General features: G+C 39.2%; 1 protein-coding gene across 1 annotated transcript; it reads left to right on the forward strand.

The window, feature by feature from the left end:
* Nucleotides 1-8738: 8738 nt before the first annotated feature.
* On the forward strand, nucleotides 8739-17323 carry LOC137255562 (C-type lectin domain family 5 member A-like). The gene is made up of 3 exons (XM_067792988.1): nucleotides 8739-8781; nucleotides 12645-12821; nucleotides 17121-17323. Exons 1-3 carry the CDS (start codon nucleotides 8739-8741, stop codon nucleotides 17321-17323), a joined length of 423 nt encoding a protein of 140 aa, XP_067649089.1.
* Nucleotides 17324-21382: the final 4059 nt, after the last annotated feature.

Genomic DNA, 21382 nt, shown 5'->3' on the forward strand with positions numbered 1-21382 from the left:
GTAATAATTATTATTGGGTCACAAGATTTAGTGTTTTGAATAGTAAATATGATGGGTCACATTTCGTTTTAATAGCTGGTCAACACCTGTAGCATTCTGGTTTTCCGGAATTTATCTGCTCCTAGTTTTCGATGTTCACTTCCGGGATACTGTTTCGAGACCATTCTACAGTGTTGACGATGTTCGTTTGTGCCAGAACTTTCGGGAAATGACTTAGTTTATATATAAAATAGCGTGGTTGCCGTGTGGAGGCTGACGCTCACACTCATTCACATTACTGCCAACGCTTGAAATCCCGTCAACGCCTGAATCTACATTATCTGCTGTCGCACCGATCGCTGTGTTGACATTCTGCAAAAGCTGTTCTCTCTCACACCAAGACTTTGGTGAGTTTGCTATTTTGTATTTTGTGACCCACTGACTTAGATTTTGTCTCTCTTGAATTGTACCTGAAATCTGCAGTGTTATATTGACTTGTGACTTTGTGCACCTTGCTCTCGTTGCATAGTAACAGAATTTGAACATAAGCGAACTGTCTCTGTTCTGTTTTGCTGGTTTACAAAGGGATTTGTTACATTGTCACGGTAAATTCTTAACCGTAACACTACCTCATCAAATGCTTTCATTCCATCGATGAAGCACACAAAGATGGATTTCTTGGTTAGCTTTCTGCTATTGATTACTGAATATAGGGTATAAATATGTTCCAGTGTACTACGCTTGGAACGGAAGCCATTCTGTTCCTCAACCAGCACGTCGTGCAATTCTAACCACTTTGTAAATCTACTGTTAAGATTATCTGAATATATTTTACATGGTACTGAAAGCAAAGAAATACCGCGATAGCCCAATGGGTCGCGTGGATCACCCTCTGGTTTCTTGATCGGGTTTATAAAGCTGGTACGCCAAATATCCGCGCATTTATTGCTTTGAAAACAAAATGTGAACAGTCTAAATAATAAATCAACACGTTCCACATTTTAGAGCTTCAGCAGGGAGACAATCTGGACCGGTGGCCTTACCACGTTTAGCACGGGCGACCGCACACTCGACCTCCGTCAATGTTATGGGCCTGTCTAGGTCGCACGTGTCAAACGTCCCAATTGTCCATTTCGTCTCGAAGTCGCTGCAGATGAGCATTATCAAAGCAAGAGGAGCTGACAGACTCAAATAGCAAACAGTAGTCACGTTTCCACATGTTGAGAACAGTTAGTTTGTGTGTGGACACGACACCATTTACAGTTACCTCCCATGGGATGGTACTACCACGATCTGAAGCAATGCCTAATTTACCGATTGTTTTCCAAAAACTGCGCGAATCCTTATCATTTATCCAACAGCCGTCTTTGCTCATCCAGTTGATACGAGCGTTTATATTTGCGGAGTTTTCTATCGAAACGTTTTCTTTCGGAAACATAGGGAAGTCGCATGTTAGAGCGTTTACATGGGGACCTAAATTCAACCATTGACGCTCAGCTGAACAAGCATTATCCCACAAAGTTTGTAGTTCTGGGCACCAAAAAGGTTTAACATCATGTTTACATTCCTTACCCCCTTGTCTAAAAGGTTTAGCCAGAGCACATTTATCCATTTCTTTGTGCAAAAACTTAAGAAAATCATCGTATGCCCCAATAATGTCTTGTTGCGAATTCAGCTGAGTTTCAATTTTGACTATTACCTGGTTTAACATGCTGGTTATATTTGAATCCTGCAAGGAAATACTTGTAATTTTACTGCTTATGTGTAAAAGCACCGTTATTATCACAACCGACAACTTTATCCACGTCGAGCTTCACATATTTAGGAACACACATCTCCCAAGACAAGATGGACTGGTCCGGTAGACTGTCCGGCGTATTGCAGCCATCAGCAATAGAGATGACATAGTGATAACATTAAAATCTGTAAAATAGCTCAGATGTTCATGGGCCGAAACAGGCAGCTGTGCAGTCAACCAGATAGTTCGTTGTTTTAACCTGTCTGACAATTGGTATTTCTGACCTGGGAGACACTAACAAGCAGATGTTAACACGTGTGATCTAGCGATAGGTTTGTGTTCTTTAACATTCTTTGAAAGGTATAGCCGTGGTTTATCATTTATTCTTACATGCACTCACATTTGTACTTTCTTTTTCTTTATTTATTTCTTTCATTCAAAAATATTTCTTATCTTAATTCTTACTATAATTAATTCATTCATTCATTGTAAAATTCCGACTGATACAGCAAACTAGCTGAAGTACTGGTAAACGCAGCCGAAGTTGCGCTGGAAACTAACCAAGTCCCTCTGTGCGTTGGAGCACGGCGAAGCACATGTTAATTAGTACAAATGGTAAAGAAAGCAATTTGCGACGTGTTACGTCCTGAACAGAAGGTGGCAGTATTTTGAGTTCTTTCCTTAATTTCCCAGTTGGGCCTATTTAATTAACTCTTATTTGTTCTGAAGAAGCACAGACTATACATTTTATATTTAAGTGTTTATTGGCGAGTGTCAGTGGGATTGACAATCTCACAACATTGTTTATTAATATTTCCTAGCATAGTCTTTATGTCACTGGAGTTCGGTCACTCTTGAGCAGGGTTTTCACAAATAACTTCAATTTCATAGATATATCTTGAATTTTGTTAGTATTTATAGAATACCTAACTTCAAAAGCGTTTCAAGGCGTAGTATTTTAAGTGTACATGTTGCTGAAAGTAAAGCTCTGTGTTCAGGACTCGTGAAGATCTGGAGTAGAATAGTGCAACTAACGGGACCGGGTGGTCAGGCTCGCTGACTTGGATTGATCCCAATAGCGCATATCGATGTTCATACTATTGGTCACTGGATTCCAGACTCGATTATTTACATACCGCCGTCATATAGCTGGAATGTTGCTGGGTGCGGCGTAAAGCTAAACTCACTAAATTGAACTGAATTATGTGTCATTATGCTCTCATCTATTTTAACCATATGTTTGCAAAATAAAGAAAACACGCAAATGAAAATATTTTCATTCACGGCGAGATTAGTCAAATAAGACCAGAACGATTTCATTTTTCCCATGATACTTATAAACACACTTTCACTCATTTACAACCTCCAAAATAGTTTAAAAAACCCTATATATTTTAAGTGCAAGTACATATTCTTTTTCTTGAACATACTTTCATCCATTTTCAACCTCCCAAAACATGAATAAACATGTATTCGAGTAAACGGAAATATCCTCGCCCATGTGCCAACATATTTTTCGCCATGGGCGAGATTTTTAAAAACAGAATGAACTCAAAATGAGCTGAATTTCGTGCCATGACACTCATTAATATACTTTCATTCGTTTACAAACTGCAAATTACGAAAGAAACACGTGTTTTGAGTAAAAGTAAATATTCTCCTCCATGGGCTAAAATTACATTCACCCATGGGCGAGAGTTTTTAAAATCGCTCTCAATCAGCGAAGTCAAGTCACCAGCTGAAATTTGTGTTATGATACTTATAAAAATACTTTCATCAATTTAAAACCTCCAAAACATTAATCCTGGACGAAACTAAACATTCTCGTCCATGAGCCAGCCCATGGGCATGCACATGCGCAAGCGAGCTTCAATATTGAGCTTACGAAAAAACATTATCATTTTTTCATCCTTGGAACATATTCATAACAGCTGCTGTTTATTTTTGTCAAATCCCTTGTGATAGAGTGGCCACAGTGCGGAGTGTTTCTGGACTTATGTGAGTATAGAATTATATTGTGACGTGTTTAATGTTTTATATTGCAAAGTAGGAACTGGTTGGCTGGTTCGTTGTTGGTTAAGGTCGCAATCAGCAATATTCCAGCTATATATCGTGGCTGTCTATGAGTAATCGAGTCTGGACCAGACAATCCTGTGATCAACGACATGAGCATCGATCTACGCAATTTGGATGTGATGGCATGTGACAACAAGTCAGCGTCCCTGACTACTCGATTCCATTAGTCACTTCTTACCACAAACATGGTTTACCAAAAACTAATTCCAACCCAGATCTACGTGGATCTAGACTGGTTACTACAACATCAGACTTGTTTGATGTATGTCATCGTAATTATGCTATTTGGTCACCCTTTCAGGCTTTGTTTACGACCACCAAACATCGCGGAATACTGTTGAAACGATTGTTAAAAGCGGCGTAAAACTAAACTAACTCACTCACTTTTTAGCGCTTGAGTTTTTTCAGTTACCCCCGCCTCTACTTACTTTTTCTACCAGCCAAGCATGAATTACTGCCCAGGGGACATGTTATCAGATGTCCTTTTCAACAAATGTTCATTGAAACGGAGCTATAATTGAGTGAATTAGTGACAGATTGTGGTTTTACCCCACCTCCAGCACTATAACGGCGGGGAAACAACAACAACAACAAAACAAACAAACCTAAAACAAACCTAAAACAAAAACAAAAGCACAGGGCTTCATACAATGTACCCATGTGGGGAATCGAAACCGGATCTGCACCCTGACGCTTTGACTCTAAGGCCACGCCACCTACCCGCTGTGATTGAAGTAAGTGACACTGGACTGAAATACTGCACTTCTCAAGAGCAAATTCATGGTATGGACTCCCAAGATTTGCACCCAATCGAACACATTTAGTATGGCCTTGGGAGATGAGTGCTACAGCAGATAAGTGAACCGACGACTTGTTAACAGCTTGGCCAAGCACTCGTTGACCAATAAATACGACTTCCGATAAGAGTGGTCCGACATGCTCTTCTGTCTGTTGTTCCGCTCGACTTGAGAGGTTACACATGTTGTTCACTGTTTGTGCCCAAAGTGTGACATTCGCGTTGAAGGGCAATATGAGTGTGCGACTGAAATACATTAACAGTTCAATAAATTGATCGCCTAAGCCACTCTTCATCATCGGTGTTGTTTCCTGGCTGATTGCAGCATTATACACAGTTGCTATCACCATGCTCACACTACTGTGCTGAGTCAAAAAAGAAACTTCATTCTTTCTTCAGGGCACTATAAAAGAACAAGAGATGGTAAGATGGTTAAATTGTCATTGTTATTGCTGAGATCTGTGCGATGTACTCGATACACTGACAGCGCCACAATCTGTTCCATTAGGCTACACCCCTGTTCAAAAACATGGGTATACGGAATGTCAAGTCACAAGAATAAAAATGCGAAACTTCCCTCAGTTCAATATTGTGTATGGCCGCCCCGTCTCCTCATCGACAGCCTGATGCTTTTGAAAACGTGGTTGGGGATTCTGCGCCATTGCTCTTGCAAGGCAGCACCAAGTTCCTGCAAATTCAGAGGTTGGTTCCTAAGACCAAGAAGCCTTCTCCCAAGTGCATCCCAAACGTGCTCTATTGGATTAAGGCCATCGGACCTCCATGGCCAGTCCATGACGTTGACTCCAGCGTTTTGAATGAAATTTCGTGTCAACATAGCGGTATGCGGCCGAGCATTATCATGCTGGAACTGTAGACCTGGGCCATGAGCCGCCTTGAAAGGAACGAGTTCAGGGATGAGCACCTGGTCGCGGTAAGCAGCAGCTGTGAGGTTTCCACGGATGACCAGAAGTCGGGAACGGTTGTTCCTACAGAACTCTCCCCACACCATGCAACTTCCGCCCCCGAATTTGTCGACTTCCTGTACACAACATACCGTTCAATATGTGGTCTCCAGACTCTGTGCCTGCCGACCGCGAATCTGAGGATAAACTGGAATCATCGCTAAAGACGACTCGATTCCAATCTCTCTGGGTCCATCTGAGGTGACGTTGGGCCAGCAGCAGACGTTGACGTTGATGAATATATTGGCCCACGATATGGACGTCGAGAATGGAGGGTGGCAGCCCGCAACCGCTTTCGAATGGTCTGTGAGGACAGTCGACCTCTAAACATCTCAGCCCTGGTTCGTGTAGCCGGCAGAAATCTGTCTCGTAGGTGCCTTAGGTCGATTTGACGGTCTTCTCCTCGTGACGTCACACGTGGACGACCCGACTTTGGGTGATCAGAAGTGGTGCCAGTTTGTTGTAGACGACCTCGCAAGTCATACACAGTACGACGTCTGCATTCAATTGCTCTTGCGACGTCAATAACTGATCTTCCCGAGTGCAACATGCCAACGGCACGTTCACGCTGGACATTTGACAATCTTAGCACCGTTAAGTACCGTTAGATTTGTGGTTTAAGCCTGTTTTTTTCAGTTCTCGAGGCCAATGCGAACGCGTGCAAATGAAGAAAACCTCGATGGGAAGATCACATGATCGATTGCACGTGCAAAACCTCATTTGGCACTAACGTCCAACATAACTTTTGGAGTAAGGCACGGTTGTGTTGTGTCCATTTGTGTTTTCCTTTCTTATAAATAACGTAGCAGTACAGATTCAACATAACTGTTCACGTGGTCTCCAGTTGCAGCCCGATATGTTCCATCTTTTCCTTTTATTATTTGCAAATGACATTGTTCTTAGTTAGTTAGACATTAGTGACATTAGTGATGAGTAATGGTGAAAACAATAACCCTAAAACAACCAGGTGTACAATGTAATAAATGTAGCAATATACACATGCCATTAACACAGATATACACATATAACTCATACATATGCTATAACTTCATAAAATAGCCGCTTCAGTAACCAATTACTGTGTACAAAATGTATTTCATTTCAGATACATGAACCTACCAGGTGTGTGGGCCCAGGTTTATTTCACACCTGGGGACGCTGTTGTATCTGTATGAAATGCTTGTCTGTAGAGAAAAGAATGATAATATGTACTGACATGTTAATAACGAACATATACAAAGAATCCTCAGCAATGATACAGTATTCAGACCTACATATTTGGCTGTAGCTGAGCGAAGCAAAAATAAGATCTCATTCTTTCATTCATTCATGGTTACAAAGCTATACTTGTGTCCATCCGTGTATCACACGGTTAACCGTGCCGTTAATTAATCATGTTACTAATATTACAATATAATCAATGCAGAGTATTTACTGGACCATATACACCAATGAGAACAGCAAAACCAAGAGAAGTTGGCTCATGCAAAATACGCATCTGTTCAAGCATGAAATGCATTGACAGCTATATTGAGAAATATGAAAAATACTTCAGGATTTCAATCTAGCATGCTTTTATAATATTCGATGTTAAAATCAAACTCATTCGACATATGGAGCAAACAGTATTTAGATTTAAATAATTTGATTCCACAGAAAAGGTACATTTACTTGCCTGCAAGAAATGTCTCGGGGTAAAGATGAGCACATCAAATGTTACGGTATACAGAGCATGTGGCAGATACCCGCTTATCATATCTTCACAAATCAGGGCGATTATATATTGGATATGTTTACAAAGTATGCCGTCCTACCGTTTACCCCCAAATGCTTTGATATGATGTTACTGTATGACAAAGAAGGTAAATACATTTGGATAACAGATGTTCAACACCTACTAGTTTCGACTGGATTTGATCATTTATGGCATGAACAAAACGTTGAATGTTCGTCATTGTTTCATTAAAACATTCACGCAAAGATTAAAAGATATTTACCAGCAGAAATGATTTGAAACAGTTTCATTGTTTCAAAATGTAAGTATTAAAATGAAATTATCATTCAGTCTTTAAAACATACGTTTATACTGAACGTTGCTTATCATGTATTAATGTCAAGAAATATATGATAACTTTAGCTCGTACCCGTTGTTCTCATAATTTATTCATTGAAAGAGTTAGGTATATGAATATCAAAAGAGGGGACAGAATCTGTAGATGTTGTAATAATAACGTTACAGAAGGCGAATATAATTTTCTTCTACAATACCCAGCATATAATACTATACGTAAAATATATTAAAGAACTCTGTTAGTCCATTTATCAGTTGATAAACTCTTTTGAATTCTTCAAATGAAAAGAATTGTGGCGGTTTTCATTTATTAAACCATGTCGATAAGTAAACTATATTTGAAATGTACTATAGGCCTGTGACCTCCTCAGCAGTGAAATAGATTCATATGTCACTTACCATGCACTCGATGGAATCCGTGACGGACTGCGATTTAGTTTATGTGGACCGTTAAACGTCAACACTCATGTCCAATATTCGATAACTCTGTTTGTTAACCTGGACGTTTTTATCCGAGGTCATCCACGTGATGATGGGACAAGCGTTTGATTTATTATTTATTGACTGCAATTCCGTTACTCTGCGTCTAACTGATGGACACTACTGTGGTTTCCCGACACATCCAAGATAAGCAATTGGTCAAAGAATAATGTTTGTCTGTTTTGAGCAGTAACTGAATTGATTTACGATCAATATGGCATCACCCTTACAATACACAATATCCAAATCCATAGAATCAATACCTTTAACTGAAAGCCTTCTTGACTAGCACTGTACACTAGGCCCGCCCTAATAGAATACACGCATATGATATTGAGTCTGAAGAAGAACCATGCCTCACAAGTAGCGTTACGCTTGCGACTCGATATGTACACCCAAATAGTAGGAGTACTAATATTTATGCACTATACTTCATCCGTGGCAATCGCCTTAAAAAAACTTTCCTATCGCAGGTTTATTTCTGGAAAAACTGCGAATGATTTCATTCTTAGATCGGAAATATCGCCGAGCAAGTTATATTGTATTGGTTTATGTGCAGCCGAGAAAGGCTCCTTATCCACGTCTTTTTCACATTCAACTGGAAGATGCACGTGTCATTCCGCTCTGCCACAGGACATGGCGTTGATAGATTCCACAGGAACAAGTTTGTACAGAACAGGTAACTGCAGTGGAAGCGTTTAATTACATATGGTAGAACCGAATTTTAACCACTGAAGATAAAGCCGCTAACAATGGCAGTTGCTGATTCATACTACCATTTATAAAATAACATTTACTTATTTTCAAAACATATTGGTTTAAGTTTTCCTAATAATTCCATTTCTTTAAAAACAATATTGAATGATAATTTATATTATGAAAAAATGCTTTATTGTTTTGACACCGGAATGTTTTTCTCTTGTGATGGAAAAACCAATACAGCAAGGCAGTGCATGCTTGATCGTGATTCTTTCACATGAGGACCCTCACATTTTCACAGGTATTCGTTGGTATAACTTGAACGGCCAATACGACATCGTCGTATAATGGCCTTCTCAAATGTTGACTGACAACCCAAGTAAATGGAACCAGTATAGGGTTATATTACATGTGAGTTACTGCTACTGATTATTTTCAGACGGCCGTAACGCACGAGTACATGGCTTTAAACAACACACAGCGAATACTTGATATGTATTTAACAGGCGAGCATGTAGTAAGACTTAATATATTGCCTTTATACACAGTACGGAATCGCCTGTCATATCGCCTGACATCATCGTGCTTAAAACGGATTTCATGAAGCATATTAATATTTTAGAATAATGTGACTTCGGATGTTACGCTTATTTTCAGGATGTTTCCCTTCCGTCACGTTTCTTTTGACCACTTTCACACCACGAAGGAGCAGTATTTCCCAAATGTACTGGTCTTAAGTTAGAGACCCGTGAAGACAGTTGGACGCATAGATACCTTCACAATAACCAATGGTTCTTGTAAAGGGCGACAAACGGGTTCTGGTGATCAGGCTCACTGACTTGGTTATGACATGTCTTCGTGTCCCAATGGCGCAGAAGCTGTTGGTCACCGACCAAGAGTGGATTATTTACAGACCGCCGCCATATGCTGGAATATTGTTGAGTGCGGCTTAAAATTAAACTCACTCACTTACGTTAGAAAATAGTTTTATTCGCAGGCCACATGAACAACGTTTGAAATTTAATCATCTTGCTTCCAAGATTAAAGATGTTTTAAAACAAACGAACACTTAACTCTGAGTTTACATTATTTCACAGGTGTAAATCCGGTCATTGATTTCATTTGTGATTTTGCATGTGTAACAAACGTTAGTGCTTTGAATGCACTACAAAGATTTTAAGACCCTTGAAATGTTGAATGACCAGGGTTGGTTTGTCATATATTTTTAAAACACCCCTAAATGATTGGTAAAGGGAAATATGGAGTGTTGCAGTGTTGGCACTAATATAACAAAGTCATGTATTTCAATGTATGTACGCACGTTTCAGGCGCATATGATCTGAACTACATAATCTATTTTTCATTTGTGCACACACTGTTACAAAAACAACAGTGAACACCATTATTATATATCATTACGTTTTCTATCAACTACATGGGTTAAGTGTCGGTTGAAATATACAGTTTCTAGCGCTGGTACAACATGTACTTATTATTGATGTTATTTATCTAAATTCATTTATTCGTATACCATTTATAGCTGTGTTATAGCGTCTTTCTTCTTTCCTGTCGTCTTCAAACTGCCTTTTCTTGTCCAAGAGAAGTTATCATGTTGTGTGAGTACATGACGATCAGTACTAGAAAACTGTACGATACATGTTACTGGCACTTTGCATTAGCGTTTTGGCGATTCCTTGTCTCCATTGTCGATAGAGAGATTGCTCTATAATACGTATTGTTATGACTAAAGTTCGAAAAGCTCTGTTGTACGTCGACGAGGATACCAATAAACCATTGTGATAAGTGAGTAATATTTTTATATATTTTGTTATGAAAATTACATTACATTTTAAGTAATTAACCTCACGTTCACTGATTATGACAAAGCACTTACAAAACAATCAGTTGTATACAGGAAGACGAGTTACTTACGAAGGAGCAGTATTTAGTTACCTGAGCAAATGAACATTTCATCCGGTGATCATATGAACAACCTTTGAAATCTACGTCTCCTCTTGCTGTCGGATTTACATGTGTGTTAAAATAAACTAACACCCAACTCTGAATTTAGATGTGTATCATTCTGTCATGACTGCTTCATTTAATGCCTCATTTGACATGACATTGTTGTAGTATACGTTTGCGTTGTTGAAACAAATGCGGACAACATGAAATGTTTATAGCAAAGGCTGAGCGGAAGCGGAAGTAACTTGTTTGAGGCACTGCGGGACTATCAAAAAGAAGTGCAATGGTTTTCATGTATGTGCTCCATTTCACATGACAGTGTAGCTTGAACTGATTAGTCTATGAAATTACGATTTGATTTGTCTTGGGTGTTGGTTGTGTTGTAAAGAGAGATAGAGGACTATTCGATAACGTTACATGGAGACACATGCAAAGACAAAGAGGAAGCGGATCGTCCTTTGTCCACCAAACAAACACCTTACAATATTTGCCAAAAATATTTAAAAAATTACACAAGGCATAACTGATTCATACTGCAATTAAAAATCTGCATCATAAATACACCGTGATTACGTGCTTGCTGGACTATGTTACGATAAAAAATGTGCCATGACAAAAGGTATAAGAAATCCCCTCAGAATCAGCAAAATATAACACTGAGAAGTCTACATTTTTCAATAATATTGTATTCAGCGAAACAAAACCAAGATACAAAAAATCACAAGGGAGGTTTCATGTACAATGCGAATGAGTCAATTCAAAAAGTATGGGTCACTAATATAATGTCAACTCACCGAAGTCTTGATGTGAGAGTGAGAAATAGTTATGCAGAACGTAACACAGCGAGCGATCAGGCAGCAGTTATGAAGGTCAAGCGTTAACGGAGAGGCAGAGTTATGTACCCCAGTTAATCTGTGTATCCGTGTCGACAATACGACAACAGGCCTTAAATGTATATTCAGTCATCAATACCTGAAAGTTGTTCGAGCACCTACGACCATTGCCATCACCGAAGAATGCTCTCGGCGATCCTCGTGTTTATTTCACAACATCAAAGAGAGGTAACTCTAGAGAACTACCTTCAAGGCCTGCCGAAAAAAAATACTAATACCACTGAACATTTATGATACGACATGTGACCCATAACAATTATCATTCAAAACACTAACCGTTGTGACTCAGTAATAACTAGTGCCCAATTAATAATACAATTTACAGAAAATGCACCCTCGTAACAACTACCTGATTTTACTACCAAGATATTTATGGATTCTTTAATTTTTTCACCACAATGTTTCCAGGTCATTCCTTCATCAGGTGAACTGACGCTATCATACCATCATACTATCATAGTGTCAAGTGTCAGTTCACCTGATGAAAGGATCTGGAATGACCCGGAAACGTTGTGTGGAAAAGACTAAAGAAATGTACTCCATAAAGATATATCTTGGTCATCTCTCACAATCTCATAATACCGCTGAAAGACATCATACCTGATTTTGAGCTCATGTTTGGATGTACCGGTCATAGCATACTTGAAAGGGGTGCTTGTGCGCACAAACACATACGTTAACCTTGTTCTTCAAAAGTATAATATTGCTCGAATATATGCTCGAAGTTAGGAAATGTCTGCTAACATACGCAAATCCGGTCATAACAATTATTTCGCTATGTTTGCGTTGAATTCAGTGGTGTACAATCCTGATTTTGGTCCTATGTTTCTGAATGGCATTGTGCATCCTAAACTTGGGAGGTGGAGACAATTTCCACTTGTCAGACGGGTACGCAAAATATGTGATCTAGACTGCCATTTCCATTTACGTGGTATGACCGAAACCATATTTAGTTTCGTGTATATTTGTGTGACCTTTGTTTCAGCGTGCGTGGCGTCACCAGGCTACGTGTACGACAGCGAGGCGTATTTCTGCTACAAGGTCCACACCGACATGGTGATGTGGGAGGAGGCACGAGATGTGTGCCACAGCGAAGGAGGAGAGCTGGCCAAGGTGGACACACCTGCTAAACTGAGCGTTATCTATGACATTGTGGAAAAAGGCAAGACACAAGTTGAACACACTTATTGCGTAGTTACTTCGTCCTTAGAGAGTGGTAATATCTATCTATCTATCTATCTATCCATCCATCCACCATCCATCCATCTATCTATGTGACAGTTATACAACGTGCTATAAGTTGTGAATTTCTTTTCATGACGTAGAAAATCTAAACGCTTGTAAGACGAAATCAGTTATTTTCCATCTGTAATGGCGTTCATTCCTGAAAATCCTTTCTTATTCAGGTGATGAAAAAGTCCTAATCTATTCTACCACTTGATCAAAGGCAACATTATTACGGTCTTATTACGAGAAGTATGCAGCGTTTTGACGTACATACATTTGTATCTGCAGAATCTGCTTATAATCACAAGGAATAAAACTCCAAGATGTAGCGCCATTCTCTAATAATTGCTATGTCTTCGATTTGTAATAATTGGTAAGAGGAAACACAAAGAGCTACGAATATTTTTCGTATTTTCGTAACCTTTTTCATATCCTCAAACTTCCAGTACGGCGTACACATTAATGAACACATTACACAGCAAACATTAGAAACATTGTTCTGAAATTAATGGTTTTCATAGTTTTTCATGCAGTAACATGATTACATTGTTTCGGCCTTTCTTTACACTGCATTGTACATTACGTCGCTTTTAACTGCAAATATAAGGCCTTTTGAATCCCCTTTGTGTCACAACAACTACTTTTAACTTGTGCTCTAATGCGAACCAATTCGAAATCGAAATCGTTTCAGCTGCTTTAGAATCCATTTTAGAACGCATCCAAAGGACAATATAACCGTTGCTGTTTTACTTCACCTACACGTATACGCCGAGAGATAAATGAAGGTTAATACCTTTCTATAGCAACATATATGACAACTTCTCAGGAGGGCACACGGCTTCGAAAAAACAATACATATTACTGATTCCTCAAACAAACACCTTTTTCATGAAAAAACGCAAAATACAGTGTCCAAAAAGGGTAGATTCTCCTTTATTACATGGCTAATTCATATATAGAGAACGTATTAAATTGATATTTCATATAATTGCATTTATTACTGATTGTGAGTTCTGCAATAGATGGACAGCTTAGCTTCTGTGTACATGTGCACCCCGGGCTGTTCACGCACCATGTGGAATGTTCAGCTGACACGCCAAGGTATTGGACACTCACACCTCAACGTTAGGTGCATTCGAATTCTTATTTACCATATTTTCTATCGGTAGTATATCTTCGTTTGTACAATTCTGAGACTAATCTGTAGATAAAGTCATGCGCACTACAACTGCTGTACCGTATACAAAAAATTTCATCAGAGGTTCTGAAGTGTTTGAACAAGTGATTAAGGCTGTTAAACACTTGTGCCTTTCGCGGCTCCTTCTAAACAAACGATTTAAATACATCAACTGTCAAACTTTCGTAAGTGTGTTTGGCACAAAGGGATATACTTTATCGTGTGTACTTTGAAAAATGATATTGTGTCCCATATTGCACAATCACATCAGGTATATGTAAAAACTGTGAGGGACTGAAACGAAATGTCACCAATCTGTAGTAATGTGTTTGTTTTTGTTTTATGGCGCCATTAGCATTTGTAACGACTGATCTTTTCTTGAATCAGTAATACTCTGCATTTCATTTCTTGTCAACATGTACATGTATAATGAACAGGTTTGACAACTATTGTGGGGTTCTTGACTTAGTCACCACTGTTGACGTCGATTGTAGGTTGTTGAATTTAATCTAGTTTACTTTAATAAAAATAAACCCCTTAGACTCACTTGATTTCATAAGTGGCATATATTCTCCGTTATAACTCTACAGGGGGAGATATTTCCACTTTGTGTTCTCACATGTTTGAATTGATATGATCCGGACCCTGAGTTTGGCACTCGAGCATATAAACGGCACGTTAATATTTACAAAACTATTAAGTTACTTATAGGTCCAGTAATATAAGCTATACTTACTGTGCAAGGCATTTTGTAATTGCTAAAGTGTATTTTTCATGTTAGAAGTGTAAAACTCGCATTCCATTGAAACAATGAGTAATGATCAACGATATTTAATAGTGACTATAATGCACTTCTTAAATATATTGCTCATTAACTATTATATTTTTGAGATGTGAAATCGAAACGAAGTGATTATCATCCAAAACTGTATTACACAGGAAATCGTGCTTATGTGAGGTCAAATGATATCTTTTAGGAGATATCGTTTTGACAGTAGAGTTTGTACAATGCCATGACATCAGCCGTTACATCACCCACAATGCTTTGACGTCATACACTTGATGACATCCAAATACTATGACTACGCTGCGTTGCAATTCTGAATGAGGTGTTATTGTTCATTGAAAACTAAAGAAGAGTGATTTTTGGGACAAATAGAATCTCTCCCTCGTGTCTTCTGATATCCTATATCAACGCTAAACGTACAAATAAACTTGCAACGTTATGAATTCTTGGTTATACATTTGCTCTCAAAAGGCACATGGGTCTGATTGTCTATGTATACCACAATTCTCAATTCATTGGATGCTAAATAGAATTGTTACACCGCGACTAGCGCTTATATCCACGCTAATGTACAATCACAAAGTATGACATATAAGCTACTTATGAGCACGTAGATGTCCTTGTTGAATGAGTTTGTCATTGAATCTGCTTAACTCAACATTATGTAAACCATATGATGGCGTCCTGCAATAATCGAGGACAGACGCAAGGCTTTTGATGTCGTGTGTAACGGCCCGTGACGTCTTGGTGAGGATAAAGTAAAGTAACAGCCTAGTATTTGCTGAGCACAAGTAAGTTCATTATAAATTCAAGATGCTTTGAGTACATACAGTTTTGTAAGCACATGTAGTCTTGGTTAAGCGAGTAGCCATAGTCACAGGCAGTGGATTGATACTTTGTAACCTTGAAAAGGATGGGAAATGTGATATTTAATCTGTGTGTACTTCCTCACTTTATCCCCAAAAGAGAAGAACAGGTGCTTGTACCTTTTAGGGCAGAGCAATGCAAATGACTTCAGTAGCGTGGTAACGTATTTTGACATGATTCAAAACATGAATACGAAGTCGTGTCTGGTAAGTGCAGATAAATGGATTGTCATCGTGCTATGTTTTTACCTACAAGTATACATCGGGGCAAACGTAGCAGTAACTGAGACTGCTGAAAATCAACATGGAATAGCTTGATGTAAACCGATAAAATATCACCATCATCACATTGGCCTCGATGTTAATAATGTCAGAGAATGGTTCAGAAAAAAAAATTAGAAACAGCTCGAAACATCGCCGACGACACAGTGCTACACAGCCAGGGGATACATATCCCGCACATTAGTTAACAAGTCTTGAACTGATGATAAAGATACTGCATGTATAACGAGCAAACCTGTCTCTAATGCTAATGGCTTTACGTCAAACATTATCACTTTACTCTTCATTAGGCAGTGTGTATGATTGTGTATGCAGATGGTGCTGGTGTTTACTCAATGTATATCATGTCGTAATGATGCTGAATCAGTGTCTGATCTGTTATTGGTATCAACAGGGCTCATCAATGTGTGGGTTAATGGGTACACACTGTATGCTCACTAAATATTGTATTTGCTTGGTAATATGTTTTCTGTGATGTGAGTCATTGGATCATAAGTGTAATTGGTGAGACTCGTGCTTGTGTGAACAATATGCATGGTGATGTAAGGAATCTATTTCTAATATGCATGGTTATGTGTGTTTTGTACGTAGTCATCACAAACAGATGCTGATATCTGACAGTATTTGATTAAAATGAAAGATTACGATCTATATATCGTTTGTATTGTTCATATGTTTGAACACTCATGACTCATAATGAAAGTGAACAGTAAGTAGGTGCACGTGCATGACCAGTTTGTATACGTGAGATCAATATCGATGTTGAGACATCTAGCCGTGATCAACGCTGGTCAACTGTGAGTGTGAGTCTGTGTATGGGGAATGAATACAAGGGACGGTGGGTTAGCACAGTGGTTAAAGCGCTCACATCAAAGGATTCGATTCCACACATGGGTACAAGGCGTACAGAAGAGCGAGACCACGTGTGTGATCAAACTGCATGATCAGCTTAGCTCGTATACTCCAGTGGTTGATAAGGACCTGAGAGTGGACACTAATCTGCTATAATGACGGCATGAACCCCATACGCAACAAACGTACATTACTACAGCTGCTGTTGTTATTGCTGTTACTGCTGTGTTGTTACTTAGGGATGTAATTAGAGTAAACCTCTGTTCACAGATGGATCAAGAGAGTACTTTCTGGGCGCCAGGGACTCTGACAAAGACGGGGAGTGGAGGTGGGTGTCGGACAACTCGCTGGTGGAAGGATTTGACAAGAAAGGAAGCACTGAGTGTTTAGAGATCGAGTCAGATCTGACCTTTGACGACACCGGCTGCCGAAACCAGGATCAGAGATATTTCTGCGAACTCCTACTACCTTGACGGAACTCGACGTTCTCGAGGTTCTCCACGTTTCCTCCAGAAACTGTCTCCTGGTTTGTAGGGGTGTGGATCGGAAACTATATTTTCACAAATTTAGATTGTCCGTCATGTACAAAATGCGGTTATTTCACTTTCAACAAAGTGCATGTCTCCAAGAAGAGACATAACAAACAGTGCATCTCGTGAGGCAGTAGAGCAACAGTACCACAGCTAGATATAACACCGAATAACTAGGACATATCCTGAGGTGATGACAATAAATAGTGCATCTGCTGCCTGGAAGCACTGACGACGAAAAACACGCATGTCTCGAAACAGTTTACCGAAAAACTAGTTAAAATCTTGGTGCTGTGATGGAAAGGAATAGTGCACTTCTTCGAGCTGATACACACATATATACATATACATTATTTTCTTTGTGATTATCTGTGACCAGTCACCTAAATTTATACACATTCTAGGCACAGCTTTTCTTTTTACTTTCTGTCAAAGACAAATCCATCTTCAATGTAGAAATTATTAATAAAAACGATCAGTAATTGTAAGCTCTGGGCTTGTATGTCGTAGCACTACTTTCAGTCATGGAGGTTCTCAAACATTCACCGTGTGTGGATCGGAATATTCAGTGACTCATCGATCTAAGCTCCTGGGACACAATGACATACTACAACCAAGCCAGCTTGTTCGAGTACCGTTTCATGTTCGAAGCGTCCTATTCCAAATTTGGACTTTTTAAGTACCACTACAGATTAAGTTTGTTCTGCTGTATGTGTTGACTTTCCATTTCCTATTTCATAGGTACAAGTGCATGTAGGAAACAAGATAGCAACCATGAAACATTCTTTAGCCATTTGCTCTGGACCACAAATCCATTAAACTTTCAACATTCACTTCTTATTACTTCATAGAGGTTAGGGATATGAGTAATTTCTCGGCGAATGCAGAAATTGAGATTTCAAAAACTGTGAGGAAGAATACGATCTGGGATTAGATTAACGTCGCATGTCAAACAATAGGTCATACCATGGGACGTCACACGATTAAGTCCAAGACGAAAGTATTTGTGACCAATGCTATATTTTGGGATTGCACTTTCTCAGAAAAGTACAAACTCAAATACGTTTCTTGGATTGTGACCCATCTAGAATTCGGGTGTTATATTTGACCACTTTCTGAATAGCATTTTGTATGCAAACGTATTTGTAAATAGCCAGTTCGAAAAATTTCCGAATTAAAATCTATGCCATATCTCTGGATATTGAAACAAATACTCTTGTCACAGAGCCAGATCAAAGCAGGATCGTGTTTATATCGTGAAGACTGGTGGCCTGCACCATTTCGCTGTTTGGAGTTGCCTCCCTTAGGCGTAGTGTGACGCTTGCCTCCCAACAGAATGATTCTCCGTCCTTGTTATCTAAATAATTTTTAGTAGTTGTCTATTCATCCTGCCACTTTGCCACTATGCTATTATGCCAAGTCACTCCATATAGGAAACCGCTTGATGTTCGGCGTGCAGTTAAATCACCGACTTTCCTCCCGAGTTCAGAGTCACAGATCTGCCCCAACCCCGAAGTGAGCTCAAGTTCATGTTGTCCACTTTTGTCATGACTCAGTGAGAAGTAATGTTGTTGTGCGTTGAACAGTCAGCTCATTTTGCCCACCTGGTAGCAGTCATAACGCAAGTAAAGACCAATAGTTCTTCGCGGGATACTCATCATGTTTTACCCACCTGGTAGCTGCAACACAAGTACAGTTCACGTGTTGTACGCGAGCAGTTTATTTTGCCCAACTGTTGTAAATGTACTCTTGTTGAAAAATACATCGGGACCAAGGATATTAGAGGTTTTTCATATTACCTTGTCGTCATCACACTTTATATGAGTCAGCATGGTGCATGCATCATGATCAAAAGACGACAAGGACATGATCAAAAGACGACAAGGACATGATCGAAATACGAAAAAAGATATCCTTCAAACTTACCTTCAAGTGCAGGTGCTTTGAAGTTCAGGACTTATAGAGTCTCATACGGGACAGGTAAAGACATTTTACACACTATCGCATTAAGAGACGGTTACCAGAAATCAAAACCTGTACCCTCCGTATAGTTTCTATCCCTACACAGGAAGTAGCTTTAGTGTTGCATTTCTATTGTAGTTACAATTCGTGTACACTGTGGAATAAATTAGAAGAATCACGTGGAACACCCAGCTGTTGGTCATTACTGTCGGTTTCCAGATACATCTAGGATAAGCAATTGGTCAATGGATAATGCTGATCTGCAAAACCCTCACAGTGTTGATATGATGTTTTGCTTATGATCAGCGTTTCATTGAGTGTGCTAGGTTTATTAGTTTTCGAGTTAAATTGTAATTCATCGGACCTCATTTGAGCCATACGCACTACGTGAGTTTGGCATCAACGCTGAAAATAGACAATATCAAAAGCCATAGAATCAATACCTTTCACTGGAAGCATTACTGGCTGTCAATGCACAGTAGGCCTTTCTAAACAGAATACATGAATATAATATTCTGTGTGAAGAACATCAAAGAATCAAGTAGCGTTACGCTTGCGCCTCGATATGTACCTCCAAATAGTTGGGGTACTAGTATTTGTGCACTATACTACCTCCGTAGGAATTCCCTTGAAAATACGTTCCTACCGCAGGTATATTTCTGGAAAAACTGCGAATAAGTTCATTCTAAGATCGGAAATATCGCCGAGCACATTAGTTTGTATTGGTTTATGTGCAGCTGAGAAAGGCTCCTTATCCACGTCTTTTTCACATTCAACTGGAAGATGCACGTGTCATTCCGCTCTGCCACAGGACATAGCGTTGATAGATTCCACAGGAACAAGTTTGTACAGAGCAGGTAACTATAGCAGAAGCGTTTAATTACATAAGGAAGCATCGAAGTTTAACCTCGTGTGCACCCGTGCGGATGTTAGTAAGAGGCGACTTATGTGAGACTAACGGTATATCCCTCGCTCGGGAAATACCAACATCTGGGCACTCATGTAAACATAGTAAGACATGGTCACTCACGTAATACCCTCTATATCTTATACTTGAAATATTCCCTATGTGGGTTAAGTGTCGGTTGATATACAGGTATACAGATATTATCAAATAATAACTATTGGTTTGTAAGATTAAGAAGATATTCATGATTAGGGTATGCATTCATCGCAACCGCCGGGATGGAAAAAAAGAGTGACAGGTCATCTGGTAATTCAAAAATTCACGGAGACTGTAGCCATCTATGTATACATCCAGGGTGTAAATCTGCTCTACAAGGGCAACATTCCTCCACTATTTATGTTATTTGATGGATTCTTCACGTATTATTTTTAGCTGTGTAATAGGTTCTTCGTCAAAATGTTTTCCTATTGTTATTCCTGAATTAGCGACATTTCCAAACACCACACACAGCACTGAGTCCCGTTCCTCAAGGCACACATAGCACTAGTCACCATTGGGACAACTGTATTCATAGCAGCTTTTTTTTTAACTGCATATGCAAAACTTTATGCATGATCAGCTTCTCTATCTTACAATAGCGACGTTTCTGTAAAGATTATTTTACCATTTTTCACATGCTTGAAAAAGGCATGGAAATGTTTATCGAAACGTTGAAGTCGATCATCCGTAAAGTGTTGTCATGTTTATATCACCACCTTCCAGAATTCTACTCTAACAAATCAAATATCGAGACGAGTTGCAGAACGCTGACTTGGCAGATCACGATGTAAATTCCACCTTATGTGGCAGCTAGGACTCAAAGTTTTGATACTGTTATAGTGTCTACTTCAGGACAGCCCTGTCCAAATATTTCTACAGACCAAAATCTATGTAGCCAGGATATATGATATTTAGTTATTATTATTCAATCTGCAATCTTGATCTTTATCACTACCGCAGAGTACATTGTTTTGTCAGATACCTTGTTCCTCTTTGTCACTTCCATTAATTACTGTTTATGACATTTATGGCCTTTATTGGTCATCCCCCTTGGCTGTGTCTGTCATCACATCAGCTGTAGAAGGAAGTGCTAT

This window comes from Haliotis asinina, chromosome 11, assembly GCF_037392515.1.
Source record: "Haliotis asinina isolate JCU_RB_2024 chromosome 11, JCU_Hal_asi_v2, whole genome shotgun sequence".
NCBI classification, from domain to species: Eukaryota; Metazoa; Mollusca; class Gastropoda; order Lepetellida; family Haliotidae; genus Haliotis; species Haliotis asinina.